Here is a 16,666-nt window from a genome sequence, read left to right on the forward strand (position 1 = left end):
TTACTATTTTCTTTTAGACAGTCTTACTATTTTAAATATTATCCTTCTACTTCCCTGTTATTCAACTACCAGAAAGTTCTCAGTGTCAGTTTCTGTACAAAAAATTGACACTTTTCACAATTATTAATATTTGTAGCACTTTACTTTTGTAGTACGTACACATTAATGTTTTTGCTTATTGATAGAAGCACATTCATTCAGTCACTCAACAAATATTTATTGAGCACCTACACAGTGCCAAGCGCTAAGAATTTAGCAATAAACAAAACAGACAAAAATTCCCACCTTCATAAAACTTACATTGCAGTGAGATTTTTTTCACTTCAATTTATAACTGGAATGTTTTTGTTTACCTTTATTTAAAAATGAATGTTCAGGCCAGGTGCAGTGGCTCATGCCTATAATCCCAGCATTTTGGGAGGCCCAGGTGAGAGGATTGCTTGAGTTCAGGAGCGTGAGACCAGCCTGGGCAACATAGGGAAACCTCATCTCTACCTAAACTTTTTAAAATTAGCCAGGTATGGTGGTGGCATGCACCTGTGGTCCCAGCTACTCAAGAAACTGAGATGGAAGAATAACTTGAGTCCACACCACTATACTCCAGCCTGGGTGACAGAGTGAGAGACCTTGTTTAAAAAACAAAACAAAACAAAACAAAACAGATAATCTGCAATAAGTCTGAATTATTTGCACTAGGTAATTGTATGTCCATTACAAATGAGTGCTCCCCGAGGTCAAGAGATCAAGACCATCCTGGCCAACATGGTGAAATCCTGTCTCTACTAAAAATACAAAAAAAATTAGCCAGGCATGGCAGCACACTCCTGTAGTCCCAGCTACTCGGGTAGCTGAAGCAGGAGAATTGCTTGAACCCGGGAGGTGGAGGCTGCAGTGAACTAAGATTGTGCCACTGCACTCCAGCCAGGTGATAGAGCGAGACTCTGCCTCAAAAAAAAAACCAACAAAAACAGTGTGCTCCCTTTTCATAGTGTACAGTTACGAAAAATTGCTAGCCAGCCAGAAATTACATTTCCCTAGCCCCCTTATATCTAGATAGTGCATATCAGTTTTTGCCAATGGAGTGACAACAGAATCGGTGTGTTACTTCAAGGCCAAGTTGTTTGAGAAGTGAATATAACTTCTCTGTGTTCTTTTTTGCATTTTGCTGGCTGGATGCAGATGACTGTTAGGCTCTAGGGGATGGTGGACCCACAAGATAGAAGGAGCTGATCCTTGATCCAGTTTAGACAGGAAAGAAGTCCAGAGACCAGTAACTCAGTCACTTTAATGTGAGCAAAAAAAACCACGTCAAGCTACTTGTGTAGTTTAGCAATTAGCATCACCTTAATAATATGCTTCCTTCATTAATACTGCAGATGCTGTTAATCTGACCAGATATGATGTTTGTCTGAAAACCAAACCATTATTATTGATCAGGTACAATTTCTGGAATAACGAAGACAATATTGAAGGTGGAAGTTAGCTATGTAGCCTCCCAAAGGCCAAGGCCTAAGGGCAGATTTTTGCTGAACATTGAGGTCAGTGCAGACTCCAGTGCATCCCCAGCAGGTAGTGACTAAAGAAAAAAACAGTATGGGAGGCAGGTGTTGTATAAGAAAGTGGGAGTAATTGTGATCATTCTTTGACCATGAACTATAATGTTACTACAACTGTAGTTAACATTAAGTGGTTAGTGAAATTGTAAGCAAATAAGGCTGAGGAATGTGGAGGAGGTATGGTGTGGGAGAACCACGTCCTTCTGCATTCATTATGGTAGTAAGCACAAAATGGGTCAGAAAATAATATCTACATACTCAGAATGCTCCTGTATTAATAGAACTGGTTGCCCCTGGGGGAGTGGAACCAGTGACCAGGAACAAAGGTGGGAGGGAACCTTTTCATTTTTTCACTTTTGAATATTGTACCATATGAATATATTATGTGTTCAAAAATCATCATTTTGTGATTAGCTTGTGAGAATCAATTGGTCAGGGAAGATATAACTTTACTGAATTTCACAAAGTTAGTGGATGAGATTGCAAAACTTATCATTTAGTAAGTACACGTAATCATACTCTTCGCTTGAGTCAATGAAATTTCATAGGTTTTCGGTTATAACAGCTATTTAAGTCCGTGTTGAAATAAACTGAACTTAACACTAGACCTCTGAACTCCAAACTAGACCTCTGAATCACAGTATCTCAAAATGATAAATCAGTTATGTTGCTTTATTTAAAATGTTACAACACTGTATCATAATATGTTAATAGTATATAATATTTCTAACATTTCATGAAATAACTAACTGCTACGGCACCTCTGACTGGAGTAGTCAGTCCAGGGCTACCTGATGGGTGTGATTTGAACCGAGATTTGAAAGCTTTTGGGATGTGAATAGCAGAAAAGACAAGAAGAACATCACAAAGCAATTAGAGGGAACTAGTCAGAGTTGGTTGGGCCATTAAGCAATTCTCAACATGGTGTCTGGTAGCATCTATAATAGCATCACTGAAGAGATTGTTTTAAATGCCTGACCCCAGACCAACTGAATCAAAATTTCTGAGATGGGGAAGCAGAAATACTCATTTTTATCAAACTCCTTGTTTAGTAAATCTAAATAAATTTTATGTTTACTAATATTTGAGAATTTCTAACCCCATGTAAATGCTCTGGATAATACTTGTCTGCAAAGACACTGTGGAGGACAACTACCACCAAAAACAGCAGAAGTCATTTCCAAAAAGGGAAATTGAGAAACAACTACATTGCGATATTCAACCATAGATCAGACGTATTATGAATACTTTAGTCCATTAAAAAATTTGAGTTGCCACTTAGCACACAGCTCAAATGATCATATTAATATTTAACACAATCTACCTGACATTGCTGCAAAACATCTTATTCCAAAATGTCAGGCTCCATGGTGTCATGTCGATACACTGAAATCTCAGTATGTTGCGATTGTGTAAAAGAGGTTTTCATTTTTCTCCCTGGGAGATGAGATGGAAGAGTTGATACCATGCTACATTTAATGAAACCCTGAATACTAGTTAATGTGTGTTAGGATTACAGTTAAAAAAAAAAAAAAAAGCATGATGCTAATTTACACATGTGTTCTTACATTCCCTCAAAAAAGGGAAGATGTTTGACAGAAAACATCAGCTTTTAAAAATAAAATATGAAATATGGTATAGGTGCTACAGGGAAATGCAGAGCTATGAGAACGTATTTTAAGGACATGCAAACAGATCTGCAGCTTGCAGCTACAGAGACAGCCTTCCTGTGGAAGTGACATCCAGGCTGAGATCTGAACGATGAGTAGGAATGAGTCAGGCATAGTAGGGGAAAAAGCCTTCTAGGGAAAGGGGTTAAGTGAAATACTCAAGAACGTGAACTTGGTTTTAGATGAGTAGTAATATTAGGAGTAATAACAACAATCGAGTTGCCCACGCTACCTAACTGATTAGGAAATAAAAATACTAATTAAAAGCTTTAGCCTAAGTAAATCTACCTAAGTAAATTTTTACCAAAGAAATCACCTAAGGCAACACTTAGATTATCAGCGTGGTAAAGATGAATTATTTAACACCTGTTGGGACAACCATTTAGCCATCTGGAAAAGCATGAGTCTGGAGTCTAACCTCATTCCATATATCAGCATACATCCTGGGTAGATAAACCATCTCTTAAATGAAGTCAAAAAAGTACTAGGATAAACCATGGATTCCCTTTTCCTCATAATCTGGAGTAAAGAAGGCTTTTCTAAGCATGAGGAAAAAGCCAAAAAATATAAGGGAAAAGATCAACAGATTTTCCTATGTAAAAATTCAAAATGTTTATAGAGCATGAGAAAACTAGGTAACTATGGGAAATGCTTGCAATATATATGATAGGCAAAGTGCTAAAAGCCCCTATTAAGGAAGAGCTCTTTGTAAGCAGCAAGAAAGCCAGGCAAAAACAATGACTAATCAAGTTGTGGGAAGGTATTCAGCTCTACCAGCAAACAAATGGTGCGGGGGAATATTTCTGTGGGAACACTTGCACATCTGTGCAAAAACCCACTTACAACAATGTCATGTAGGCGGTTCCCTTGATGCAATAGTAACCTTCGAATACACGATCAGGCAGGCCGACCCAGGTGTCATGCACAGGAAATCTCACACCCCAAATTAAGAGGCTCAGATCACATGGTTTATCACTTTTCAACAAAATGTAGTTGGAAAGATACAGTGAAGTTTAGCACATTTAGGATAGGGTCCCAAGAGAGGTGGGAGGACAAATTACCTGAATTTCATGCTACACGGTGTTGTGGCGTCTTGTCTGCTAGCTACATCAGCCTTTACCTCTGATAGTTAGGTCATGAGGACCACAGGTTAAGTGAAATACTTAACCACGGCCAAAACTGAAAATGGGGGCTCAGCAGTGCTTACAGCCAGCGCACACTTGCTCTGTCAGAAACTCAGGGGCAAGGATACCTAGCTAATGACCTGCCAAGAGCCATGGGTTTTTTTTTGTTGTTTGTTTGTTTGTTTGTTTGTTTGTTTTTAGAGACAGCATCTCACTCTGTCCACCCAGGCTGGAGTGCAGTGGCAGGATCATAGCTCACTGCAGCCTCGAACTCCTGGGCTCAAGCAGTCCTCCCACATTAGCCTCCCAAAGTACTGGGATTACAGACATGAGCCACTGCTCCCAAATAAAAGCCATGTTCTTAATCTGTGTTTCTGTAGCAGAACAGAAATAGGGCCAGAACGGGTGTCACTAATGAATGGCCATTTTAGTAATGAACTTTCAGCCTGAAGGTGGCGTCATCTGTACACTGCAGCTTGGCCTTTCCCACCTTGTTCTGTCCGTGAGGAACACTCTTGTTTCTTCTATCCTTTTTACACATATTCCATTTATTCTCTTTGTCATGTCTTGCACTACACTACCTATACTTAACATCTTAATCCTGCCTATTTCACAGGCTACTTCTTTGCCCATTATACTTAACACGTGAGTTTCATATATTCTTTCTTTATCTATCCCTTAGGACAGAATTTAATATCCTCATAATACAGCAAGCAAACATTACAAATATACATTAAACATTTTGGCTTAAAATATTTTAAAAATTGTCCAGGAGAAGATAGAGTAAATGATATTGTATGTAATGGAAGACTGGTTGTTAAGAATGGGAAGACAGATCTTCATTGACAAAAAGATATCCACTTTATATTACTGAGTAAGTAGGGTTCAAAAACATTATTATAGGCTGCACATGGTGGCTCACGCCTGTAATCCTAGCACTTTGGGAGGCCAAGGTGGGCAGATCACTTGAGGTCAGGAGTTCGAGACCAGCCTGGCCAACATGGTGAAACCCTGTCTCTACTAAACATACAAAAATTAACCAGGCATAGTGGCAGGTGCCTGTAATCCCAGCTGCTCCAGAGGCTGAGGCAGGAGAATCACTTGAACCCGGGAGACAGAGAGTGCAGTAAGCCAAGGTCATGCCACTGCACTCCAGTCTGGGCGACAGAGCGAGACTCAGTCTCAAAAACAAAACAAAACAAAATTATTGGCCAGGTGCAGTGGCTCACCCCTATAATCCCAGCACTTTGGGAGGCTGAGGCTGAGGTCAAGAATTCGAGACCAGTCTGGCCAACATGGCGAAACCCCGTCTCTACTGAAAATACAAAAATTAGCCGGGCATGATGGCGCATGCCTGAAATCCCAGCACTCAGGAGGCTGAATGAAGCAAGAGAATCTCTTGAACCCAGGAGGCGGAGGTTGCAGTGAGCCGAGATTGCACCACTGCGCTCCATCCTGGGCAACAAGAGTGAGACTTCATCTCCAAAAAAAAAAAAAAAGTATTATAGTATTTGTTTATAGTTTTCACAGAAATGTGTAAACATTTCTGAAATACATATCTGTTTGTTACATTTCTATATGTGTACACAGAAATGTCTAGAAGTATCTTCTCCAAAATATTAACAATAATTTTCTCTGAGTTTGGGATGTGGGGTTATTTTTGCTTGCTTCTACTCTTTTTTTGTTGTTGTTGTGTGTATTATCATGGGTGAGGATGTTTGGGGGGATATTACAAGAAGTTTATAATCTAAAGAAAAGACAAGTCACTTATGATTTTAATTTTTTTTGACCAAGCACAGTGGCTCACACCTGTAATCCCAGCACTTTTGGGAGGCCAAGATCTTTTGGGAAGATTACTTAAGCTAGGAGTTCAAGACCAGCCTGGACAACATAGTGAGACCTTGTTTCTATTTTTAAAAACGAGAATTTTAAAAAGAAAAAACTATCATATTGCCAGCATTGTGCTCTGGGAAGCTTATATTTGTAATCTAAAGAAAAATCAATTGGTAAGAACATCACCTTTGAAGTCAGATAGACCCAGATCCATTCACTAGCTGTATACAGTTGGGAACTCAACCTGCCTTAGCTTCACTTTCCTAGTCTGTAGAACGAGGATGATAATAAGTACCTCAGAGGAGGTCAGAATATGTGCTAAGGGCTTAGCACAGTGCCAATATGACATTAGTGGCCTAGTAAATGTACTTCCACCTCCACATTGGATACAGTACTTAATTCTCTTCTGCCCTCAATTTCATTCCTGATGCTGTAAAGGGACCTACTAATCCCAGTGCTGGAAAATCCTAGGAGCTGCAGAGGACCCTCCAAAACAGGTGGGCTCATGGTGCCTTGATTACAGCAGCCGTCGGCCAACAAAGCTGATAAAGGTATCTGATTTCCCCGTTGTCTTCCATTGTAAAGTTGAAAGTATAATATTTCCTACTGGAACATTTTTTAGCCCCAAGACCTAATGAAATCATTATTTAAAAACTAAAACTTGGGGTTAGACATGCAGTTTTTCTAAACTTCAGTGTGTAAAAGATCATCTAGAGCAATGGCTTTTGATTCTTTTCAGACCAAACATCACCTCTTTTATAACATCCATGTTACTATCTTGAAATTCACAGGCCCAGCACGGTGGCTCACGCCTGTAATCCCAGCATTTTGGGAGGCTGAGGTGGGCAGATCATGAGGTCAGGAGATGGAGACCATCCTGGCTAACACGGTGAAACCCCGTCTCTACTAAAAAAAAAATACAAAAAATTAGCCGGGCGTGTTGGCAGGCACCTGTAATCCCAGCTACCAGAGGCTGAGACAGGAGAATGTCGTGAATTCGGGAGGCAGAGCTTGCAGTGAGCCGAGATGGTGCCGCTGCACTCCAGCCTGGCGACAGAGCGAGAGTCTGTCTCAAAAAAAAAAATAAAGAAAGAAGGAAATTCATAGATAATACACACCTTTTTAAATCTGCATGATTTCTTGACTTTGATATTTTTGACATTTGATTCTTGATATTTCATTATAACTAAATAATATATACAGTCGGCCCTCCATATCAATGTGTTCCACATCCTCAAAGTCAACTAACCACAAGTCAAAAATATTTGAGGAAAAAAAATGGATGGTTGTATCTGTACTGTACAAATGCAGACTATTTTTTATTCCCTAAACAATACAGTGTAGCAACTAATTACATAACATTTACATTGTATTAGATATTACAAGTAATATAGAGATGATTTAATGCATACGAGAGGATGTGTGTAAGTTATATGCAAATGCTACACAATTTTATGTAAGTGACTTGAACATTCATGGATTTTGGTATCTGAAGGGGTTCTGGAACCAAACGCCTATTGATACTGAGGGACATAGTGTAGTACTCAGATGCTTGCATATGTAGGTAGACTCCCATGAATGTGGCGGTTAGAAGTGTGTTGTGGCCAGGCATGGTGGCTCACACCTGTAATTCCAGCACTTTGGGAGGCCTAGGTGGGCAGATCACTTGAGACTAGGAATTTGAGACCAACCTGGCCAACATGGAGAAACTCCATCTCTACTAAAAATACAAAAATTAGTCAGGCGTGTTGGCGCACACCTGTTATCCCAGCTATTCCAGAGGCTGAGGCACGAGAAAGGCTTAAACCCAGGAGGCAGAGGTTGCAGTGAGCCAAGATCATGCCACTGCACTCCAGCCTGGGTAACAGAGCAAGATTCTGTCTCAAAAAATAAAAATAAAAAATAAAAAAAAAGAAGTGTGTTGTATTGGCAACCAAATATCATGAGCCACCTGGCCCTTGATGTGATTTTCCAAAATGGTGAATAACTTTTGGTAAAGTTCTTGACCAAAAAGGCTAATTTTCCTCTAGTTTACACAGTGGTTGAATTCCTGTAAAATTTAGTGTATATTAAGATCCTGCAGAAAATATTCTAAATACACAATTTGGAATTAAGCAGAGAGCTGTTTAATGTGGATTCCTCGTCCCCTGACCTCCATCCTCACAGGTTTTGTTTCAAGGAATCTAGGATAGGGCACAGAATTTCTTGGCCTTGATTCTGATTCAGGCCTCCTGTTTTCTAAAGGAACTGGGGGAGGGAGGCGTTGTGCTAAAAAGAGAACTTAAGATGGTAAACTAGAAATCAAAAACCGAGGTTGGTCATTTGATACAGAATCTGGAATAGGAATGTCTGTTTCAGAAACAGTTCTACTTGTAATTGCCTGACTTAGTACAAATTCTCTGGGTCAGTTTTCCTCACCGACAAAAATGGGTTATTGTTACCTTCAGTATGGATGGGTGGAACTGTGGTTTCTGAGATCCTTTGAAGCTTGTTTGGTTTATGAAGACTATTAAAATTTCTGATATAAGGCAATGTATAAATGATATACATTCACTATGCAAACGATCATGAAGACGCTATTATTCGAGCTTTAGGAAAAGCTGATCACGGTGCCGTCACTTTCCCTTAAAGCCCACTGTCTGAAACCAGAGAACATGCCAGAAAGAAATTTGGCCCACTAACCTCTCCCCTCACCAAACACTAAACAGACACCAGCTCAGAATCCGAAAACTTGACAGTCTGGCTCGTCTGCCCAAGGCCAGTAGTGTGGATTTGAACGACTCACTTTACTTTCAATGGGCTCGGTTTACTTAGATTTTCAGCTCCATCTGTTACTCATCTAACTGCTCCATTCCTCTTTGCTTCTTCCTTTCCCGCACCTGCCACCATCCTTTCTACCTCCCTAAAGACTTTGTCTTTGCCTTCCTACCGCTTCCCGCATTATGCGTTTCGCACTTTCTCATCTCAGATTTCGGACACCTGCACCCTGCCATCCCCTTGGCTTCTCTTTGTTTAGGCATCCCCGGCAATCCTCCCGCAATGTCCTGGCTCCTCTCCAAGATCCAAAAAGGAAGGCTGCCATCCCCAGCCCCGCCGTGCACTCGCGCAACTCAGGCGCTGGCCCACACCGTGCGCTCCGGATCCCACACCTCCTCAAGTCCCGGTGACTCGCCCTCACCTACTCGCCCCTCTCTTAGCATCTCGTCCCCCACCCCCATTTCCACCCTCAGCTCGGAGACTCGGAAGCCGCGGGTCACTGTGCCCTGTCCCGCTCCGGAGGCTCTTATTTCTCCTTGGCCCGGGATGACCACCTCTGGCAGGGTCCGTCGCCACCGAGTCCGGGGCCGCGCTGCACCCACGTGTCCAAGAGCGCCGTGCCCGCCCAGCGCAAACCCCCCAAGGCCGGCTGCTCCTAGCCGCGGAAGCTCTCCTCTTGCACACGAAACCTGCACTGGCTGGGGAGCGGCAGACTGATCGCCAACGACACGTGCGGGGCGCCGGAGCCTTGCCGCAGGGTGCGGGTGCCCGCGGAGCCAACCAGCCAGAGAGCCAGCGGGAGAGGAGAAAGGGTGGGCGCGCGGGTGGGCGCGCGGGTGGGCCCGGGAGGCGGAGACCTTCGGGAAGCTGGGGCCACGCAGCGGTGCAGGCGACGGGACTGCAGGGCCACCTCTCCCGAGAAACCCACACGCTCGCACGCCCGCGCGCGCACGCACGTGCACACGGTGGGCAGGGAGAACACGAGCGAGAGTCTTTGAGTGCTGGGCGCGTTTTAGTGATGGCTTCTGCTCTCAAAAGCAAAATTAACCCGCCAGGGACTTGCCCGGGCTCCAAAGACGACGCCCGCGGTGGTGGCACGGGCTGGAGAATGGACTGTGATCCCGAGATGCACGTGAAAATGTGCAAGAAGATCGCCCAGCTCACCAAGGTAAGGTGGGGCGCAGCGGGCCAGCGAGCTGCACGCCCGGGGCGCCGGAGCCGGGAGGGAGAGAGGATGTCCCTCCCGGGAGGCCCGGGCCGAATCCAGACAGAAACTTTGTCTCGGAGGCCAACCAGGAAGGGAAGCGGTCCTAAATCTGGGTGACTTGACCTTCTAGAGGCACCATCCTAAAGCAGCAGAGAAAGAGGGTCCTTGCCAAGGAAACTCCCACAGCCTGCTTGCTGAGCAGGTGGTCTGTGCCTTTGAATCGAGTGTGTGTGTGTGTGTGTGTGTGTGTGTGTGTGTCCGCCAGCTTTGCTCAAGTGCCTAGAATGTTGTGATTTCATTCAACTGCCATACTTTACAGCTTGGGGAGGTCATGTGGGCTCTATTTAAACACTTGATCCATGTATTCCTTCATTCAACAAATATTTGCGTCATTCTTTGAGTGCCGGCAGCTTGCGTGGCACCGTACTAAACCTGGAATGCAGCCTAGGGGACTTACTATCAAACTGGGTGCAGACGTGTGTAGGAGCATAAATGGAGAAGAGCACGATTCACCAAATAATTACGGGATTAGGAAGGACCTTGGGAGGTCGGTCAGCCAACCCACCTCCCTACCTCCTGCAGAGCCCTGATTGAACCTTCCCAGACTATGTCTTTTTCAAGAAGACCAGCAAAAAGATGCCACCAGTGCTCTTTGTTAACCTTCTGCAGCTCCCCAATTAGGAGCTCCTTGTCACAGACTCCCCTCTGTGCCTTGTCTAGATGGAGAACAACATCCCTCACTGTCTCCCATACAAGGTTTCAAGTGGATGAATTTAGCTGTTTGCTTTGGGGTTTCCTTTTGGTCTCATAATACACTCCTGGTGCCGTGCCCGCCAGGGAAAGGTCAGGTCCAGGTCTGTCCTGTGGCATCTGGAACATGCTCTCTTTCCTCACCATCTCCCTCTCACTTCCCACACATTTTTTGTGGGATCACAGACATTCCCCTCCCGCTGTCCGGCCAACCTCACTATTTTGCCAGGACGAACAGAGCACAGAGTCTTGGAATTGAACACTAGCTGCCTTCTCCCACCTGTGTCATTAACTTCTCATTCTTCACACATGAGCCTGTCTCCAAAGAGGGCTCTCTTTGGTCAAGGGATGAAAAAAGAGATTGGAGATAGCCCTTAGAGTCCTTGGCATATATAACCGGTACTATTGATCTAACCTACATTCATGTAAATAGTGACGTCAACCAAAACATGTATTTATTCAAGTACCTGAAAAGGCACTTGGCACAGTGCAAGGCATCTTCCCTATCTTCAAAGAATCTAAAATAGTTTTAGAGAAACAAGATTTGAAACATTGAGTGAAAGCCAGAAGACTATGTCTTGGGTGCTAAATTGGGTGCTTCCAATTACGAGTTCTATAGAAGTGGAAACAAAGGACAAATCAGTACAGAAGGAACTGTGAGGGGAGATTTTATAGACAAGATGATCCTCGAATTCAGTGTGGACTTATGGAATTCCTACTATGTGCCAACTGCTGTGCTGAATGTTGATGGCATAACAATTAGTAAGATATGGTCTTGCCCTTGTGGTATGACAAACACACAAACAGATCATTTCAATATAAAATAGCAATGATTCCACTCATTAATATTTATGGCACACCTATTATGTGCCAAGCACTGAAAACACAGCAGTATAGAAGGCATACATGATTCTTGGCGCACAGTAGGCAGTGTTTCTTAAAGTATATTCTGCATTAGAAATGATGATTGATCCTTATGTAGTGCCTCTGTTTACCATTTTTATGCTAATTGCTTAAATTAGAAGTTTTTGCTATTAATAGGCCACCCTTCTTTTGGCTACTATTTGTGTGTGAATTATTTTCCATATCTTCATATTTAATCTTTCTATCAGGTTTATTTTGGTTGTGTCTCTGACAGGTGAATTTAATCCACAGGCATTTACTGTGATTACTAATATTTTCTTCCATCAGATCTTGCGTTTTTCATTTACCATTATTTCTCCTTGCTTCTTTTGCTTCCATTCTTGGCTTCTATCGGATTAGCAAAGTGATCCATATTCCACTGCTGGTTTGAGAGCTTTGGGTTTTATTTCTATTCTTCTCAGAATCGTCTTTTATTTTTCAACATCCATACTTAATTCTGATTTTTTTCTAACAAAGTTAGTATGTAATTGTTTCTTCCCATGAAAGAACTTTGTATATTTTACTCATTTAACAGCCCCTTCCTTCCCATCTTCTTATTGCTGCCTAGAGTTTTATTTTTACTTTTCTGTTTGTTTGTTTGTTTGTTTAAGAGACAGGGTCTTCCTCTGTTACCCAGGCTGGAGTGTAGTGGCACAGTCATGGCTAACTGCAGCCTCAAACTCCTGGCCTCAAGTGACCCTCCCACCTCAGAATCCCAAGTAGCTAGGAACAGGTCCACACCACCACCCCCAGCTAATTTTTTCTTTTTCAAAAATGTTTTGTAGAGATAGAATCTCACCATGTTGCCCAAGCTGGTCTCGAACTCCTGGCCTCAAGCAATCCTCCCGCCTTGACCTCCCAAAGCTCAGGCATGTGTCACCGCATTCTATCTGTTTTTACTTCTTAAATTTAAAAATAGTTTTTATAGTTAAAAGTTAATTAACTTTACTGACATTTTATCAATTTTTCTGCTCACTATTTTTTTTTCTTGAATCTGCAATGTTCCCTTTAGGTTCACTTTTCTTCTGGCTGAAATCCATCCTTTAATAGGTCTTTCTGTAGGTGCCTTGGTATGGGAGGGAATTCATTGTTGGAAATGTCTTAATTTTGCCCTCACTTGTATGATAATTTATTTGGATATAAAATTCTAGTGAACAGTTATTTTCCCACATCACCTTAATGATAGCACTCCACTGTCTTCTGGCACTAAGTGTCGCTGGTTAAAAATTCTGCTGCCAATCTAATTTTCATTCCCTTGTAAATAAGCTGCCTTTTCCCCTTGGTAACATTTCAGACTTGTTTTATTTATTTTTACTGTTCAGCAGGTTTTCTAGAACTGTCTTGGTGTTCGTTTATCTTTATCCTCTGCAAAAGTAGGAAGTACTATCTTTTGAGGATTATCATGTGCTTCTTTTTTTTTTTTTTTTTTTTTTTTGACAGTGTCTCACTATGTCACCCAGGCTGGAGTGCAGTGATGTGATCAAAGCTCACTGCAACCTTGACCTCGCATACTCAAGCTGGACTACAAGCATGAGCCACCATGCCCAGCTAATTAAAAAAAAATTTTTTTGTAGAGACAGGGTCTCACTATGTTGCCCAGGCTGATCTCAAACTCCTGAGCTCAAGCAATTCTCCTGCCTTGGCTTCCCAAAGTGCTGGGATTACAGGGGTGCATGTGCTTTCTTTAATTCTGGAAAATTATTACTGATTTTCTCTTGCAATATTGCTTCCTAGCCATTACCTCCATTATCTTTTCTGGCACTACCATTAGGAAAGTGAGGAAGCCTCACTATCTATATCCTGAGATGTTATTTTTTTAAAAAGATTTTGTCTTTGTGTTGCATCCTGGTGAATTCCTTGCCTTCCAATTTGCCAGTCGTCTAAATAATTTGTCCAGTCCAGAGTTTTTCCCATCTATTAAGTTTTTTGAATTTCAATAGTTACATTTTTTATTTCTAAGATTGCGCTTCCTATTTTCTTTCTGCCTAATTTTAAGTTTTTAAAATTTTTACAGCTTTATTGAGATATAATTTACATACCATAAAATTCACCTGTTTTAAGTGTTCAGTTCAACATTGTCTTAGTCATTGAGCCATAACCATAATCCAGTTTTAGGGACATTTTCATCACCCCAAAGAAATCTTCCCTTGTGGACATTTGTAGTCAGTTCCTGTTCCCACCACCAGCCCCAGGCAACCATTCATCTACTTCCTATCTCTTTAAATTATCTCTAAATGAAACCATATAATATATTATTCTTTCCATCTAATTATTTTAGGTTCATCCACATTGTAACATGTATCATTAATTCATTCCTTTTTATTACTCACTTATTTATCTTGTTGTGTGGGTAAGCCATGTTTTATTTATCCATTCACCAGTTGATGGACATTTGAGTTTCTACTTTTTGGCTTTTGTGAATAATGCTGCTATGAACATTACATTCATGTGCAAGTCTTTATGTGTTCTTGGGTAGGTACCTAGGAGCGGAATTGTTAAGTTGTATGATAACTTTTAATTTTTTGAGAAACTGCCAAATTGTTTTACGAAGTGACTGTACCACCATACATTCTCCAGCCTACTTCTTCAGCACAATCTCCTAGTACTGCATCCAGTTCTCAGGTCAAAGTGAAGTACGATTCTTTCCTTACTCCACTGTGCACTCACCCAGTTTTTCTCTTGAAGTTTCCTCTCCTGAAATGTCTTCAACTCTAAAAGTAAAATCCTGCTTATGTTTTGAGCCCCACCTCCTCTAAGAAAAATCTTTTAAAAACCTTACTTTTGTGATTAAGAATGTATTAATTGGCCAAGCACCGTGCCTCATGCCTGTAATCCCAGCATTTTGGGAGGCCGAGTCAGGTGGATCACCTGAGGTCAGGAGTTTGAGACTAGCCTGACCAACATGGAGAAACCTCGTCTCTACTAAAAATACGAAAAAAATTAGTTGGGCGTGGTGGTGCATGCCTGTAATCCCAGGTACTCAGGAGGCTGAGGCAGGAGAATCGCTCGAACTGTGGAGGTGGAGGTTGTGGTGAGCCAAGATCGCGCCATTGCTCTCCAACCTGGGCAACAAGAGCGAAACTCTGTCTCAAAAAAAAAAGAATGTGTACATTAATTTTTAACTGTGTATTAAGTGCATTTACGTATCCAACTATTTCTCCAGCAGTTTGTACAATGTCTGACACATAGTAGATCCTCAGTAAGCTTGTTCAATTTAATTATCGTTTCCTCCCATAGGTTTGTTAATATTTCTTTCATGATACTCATCCCTCTGATATTATAGTTGACTTGTGGATAGTATGTCCTTAAAGTAATAAGCTCCTTAATTTTATTCATAACACTTTACACCTAGTAGACACTCAATATGTGGTAGTGTAATAAACGAATATTCATTTACACAGGGACCCAAGGTCCAAGGTGCACCTTAAAATCACCTACGGAGCCCTTATTTATTTTTTTACTATACCAATGTATCCAAAATATTCTAAAATATCTATTTATTTATTTTTAATTTGTATAAATTTAGGGGGTACATGTGCTTTTTACATGGATATAATGTGTGGTAGTGAAGTCTGGATGTTTAGTGCAACCATCACAGGAATAGGGTACGTTGTACCCAGTGAGCTATTTATGATTCCTCATCTGCCCTCCAGTCTCCCACCTTTGGAGTCTCCAGTGTCTACTATTCCACATTCTGTGTTCCTGCGTACACATTATTCAGTTTCCACCCATAAGTGAGAACATGTGATATTTGACTTTCTGTTCCTGAGTTATTTAACTTAAGATAATAGCTTCCACTCGGAGAGCTTTTAAAAACTCACCAACTAGGCTGGGTGCAGTGGCTCATGCCTGTAATCCCAGCACTTTGGGAGGCCGAGGCAGGTGGATCACGAGGTCAGGAGATTGAGACCATCCTGGCTAACACAGTAAAACCCCGTCTGTATTAAAAATACAAAAAAAAAAAAAAAATTAGCCGGGCATGGTGGTGGGCCCGTGTAGTCCCAGCTACTCAGTAGGCTGAGGCAGGAGAATGGTGTGAACCTGGGAGGTGGAGCTTGCAGTGAGCCAAGATCGTGCCACTGCACCCCAGCCTGGGCAATAGAGCCAGACTCAAACACCAGTTAAAGACTTGACAACTAAATGTAGTGCCTGTCCTAGATTGAATTTTATACTGACCAGAAAAATTGCTACAAGGAGATGATTGGGTCAGTTGACAAAACTGGAATACAGAGGGTAGGTAAAGAAGATAAAAGTGTATTGATGTTAAGTTTAGTGGAGTTGATTGTACTATGGCTATGCGAGAAAATATCTTATTCTAGCTGGGCACGGTGGCTCACGCCTGTAATCCCAGCACTTTGGGAGGCCAAGGCAGGTGGATCACAAAGTCAAGAGATCGAGACCATCCTGGCCAATATGGTGAAACCCCATCTCTACTAAAAATACAAAAAAGGCCGGGCATGGTGACTCACACCTGTAATCCCAGCACTTTGGGAGGCCAAGGTGGACAGATCACAAGGCCAGGAGATTGAGACCATCCTGGCTAACATGGTGGATCCCCATTTCTACTAAAAATACAAAAAATTAGCCGGGTGTGGTGGCACGCACCTGTTGTCCCAGCTACTCAGGAGGCTGAGCCAGGAGAATCGCTTGAACTCAGGGGGCGGAGGTTGCAGTGAGCCGAGATCGCACCACTGCACTCCAGCCTGGGCAACAGAGTGAGACTCTGTATCAAAAATAAAATAAAATTAAAATTAAAATACAAAAATTAGCTGGGCATGGTGGCACACACCTGTAGTCCCAGCTACTTGGGAGGCTGAGGCAGGAGAATCGCTTGAACCTGGGAGGCAGAGGTTGCAGTGAGCCGAG

General features: G+C 42.1%; 1 protein-coding gene across 1 annotated transcript in view; it reads left to right on the forward strand.

The window, feature by feature from the left end:
* The first annotated feature begins 9,732 nt into the window (after window positions 1-9,732).
* Window positions 9,733-16,666, forward strand: part of FAM184B (family with sequence similarity 184, member B) — a 172,952-nt gene continuing 166,018 nt past the window's right edge. The window contains exon 1 of the mRNA XM_011969491.1: window positions 9,733-10,108. Within this exon, the coding sequence (XP_011824881.1) occupies window positions 9,959-10,108 (150 nt within the window). The 5' untranslated portion in view covers window positions 9,733-9,958. The remainder of the gene's footprint in view (window positions 10,109-16,666) is intronic.

This window comes from Mandrillus leucophaeus, unplaced genomic scaffold (assembly GCF_000951045.1).
Source record: "Mandrillus leucophaeus isolate KB7577 unplaced genomic scaffold, Mleu.le_1.0 Scaffold894, whole genome shotgun sequence".
NCBI lineage: Eukaryota > Metazoa > Chordata > Mammalia > Primates > Cercopithecidae > Mandrillus > Mandrillus leucophaeus.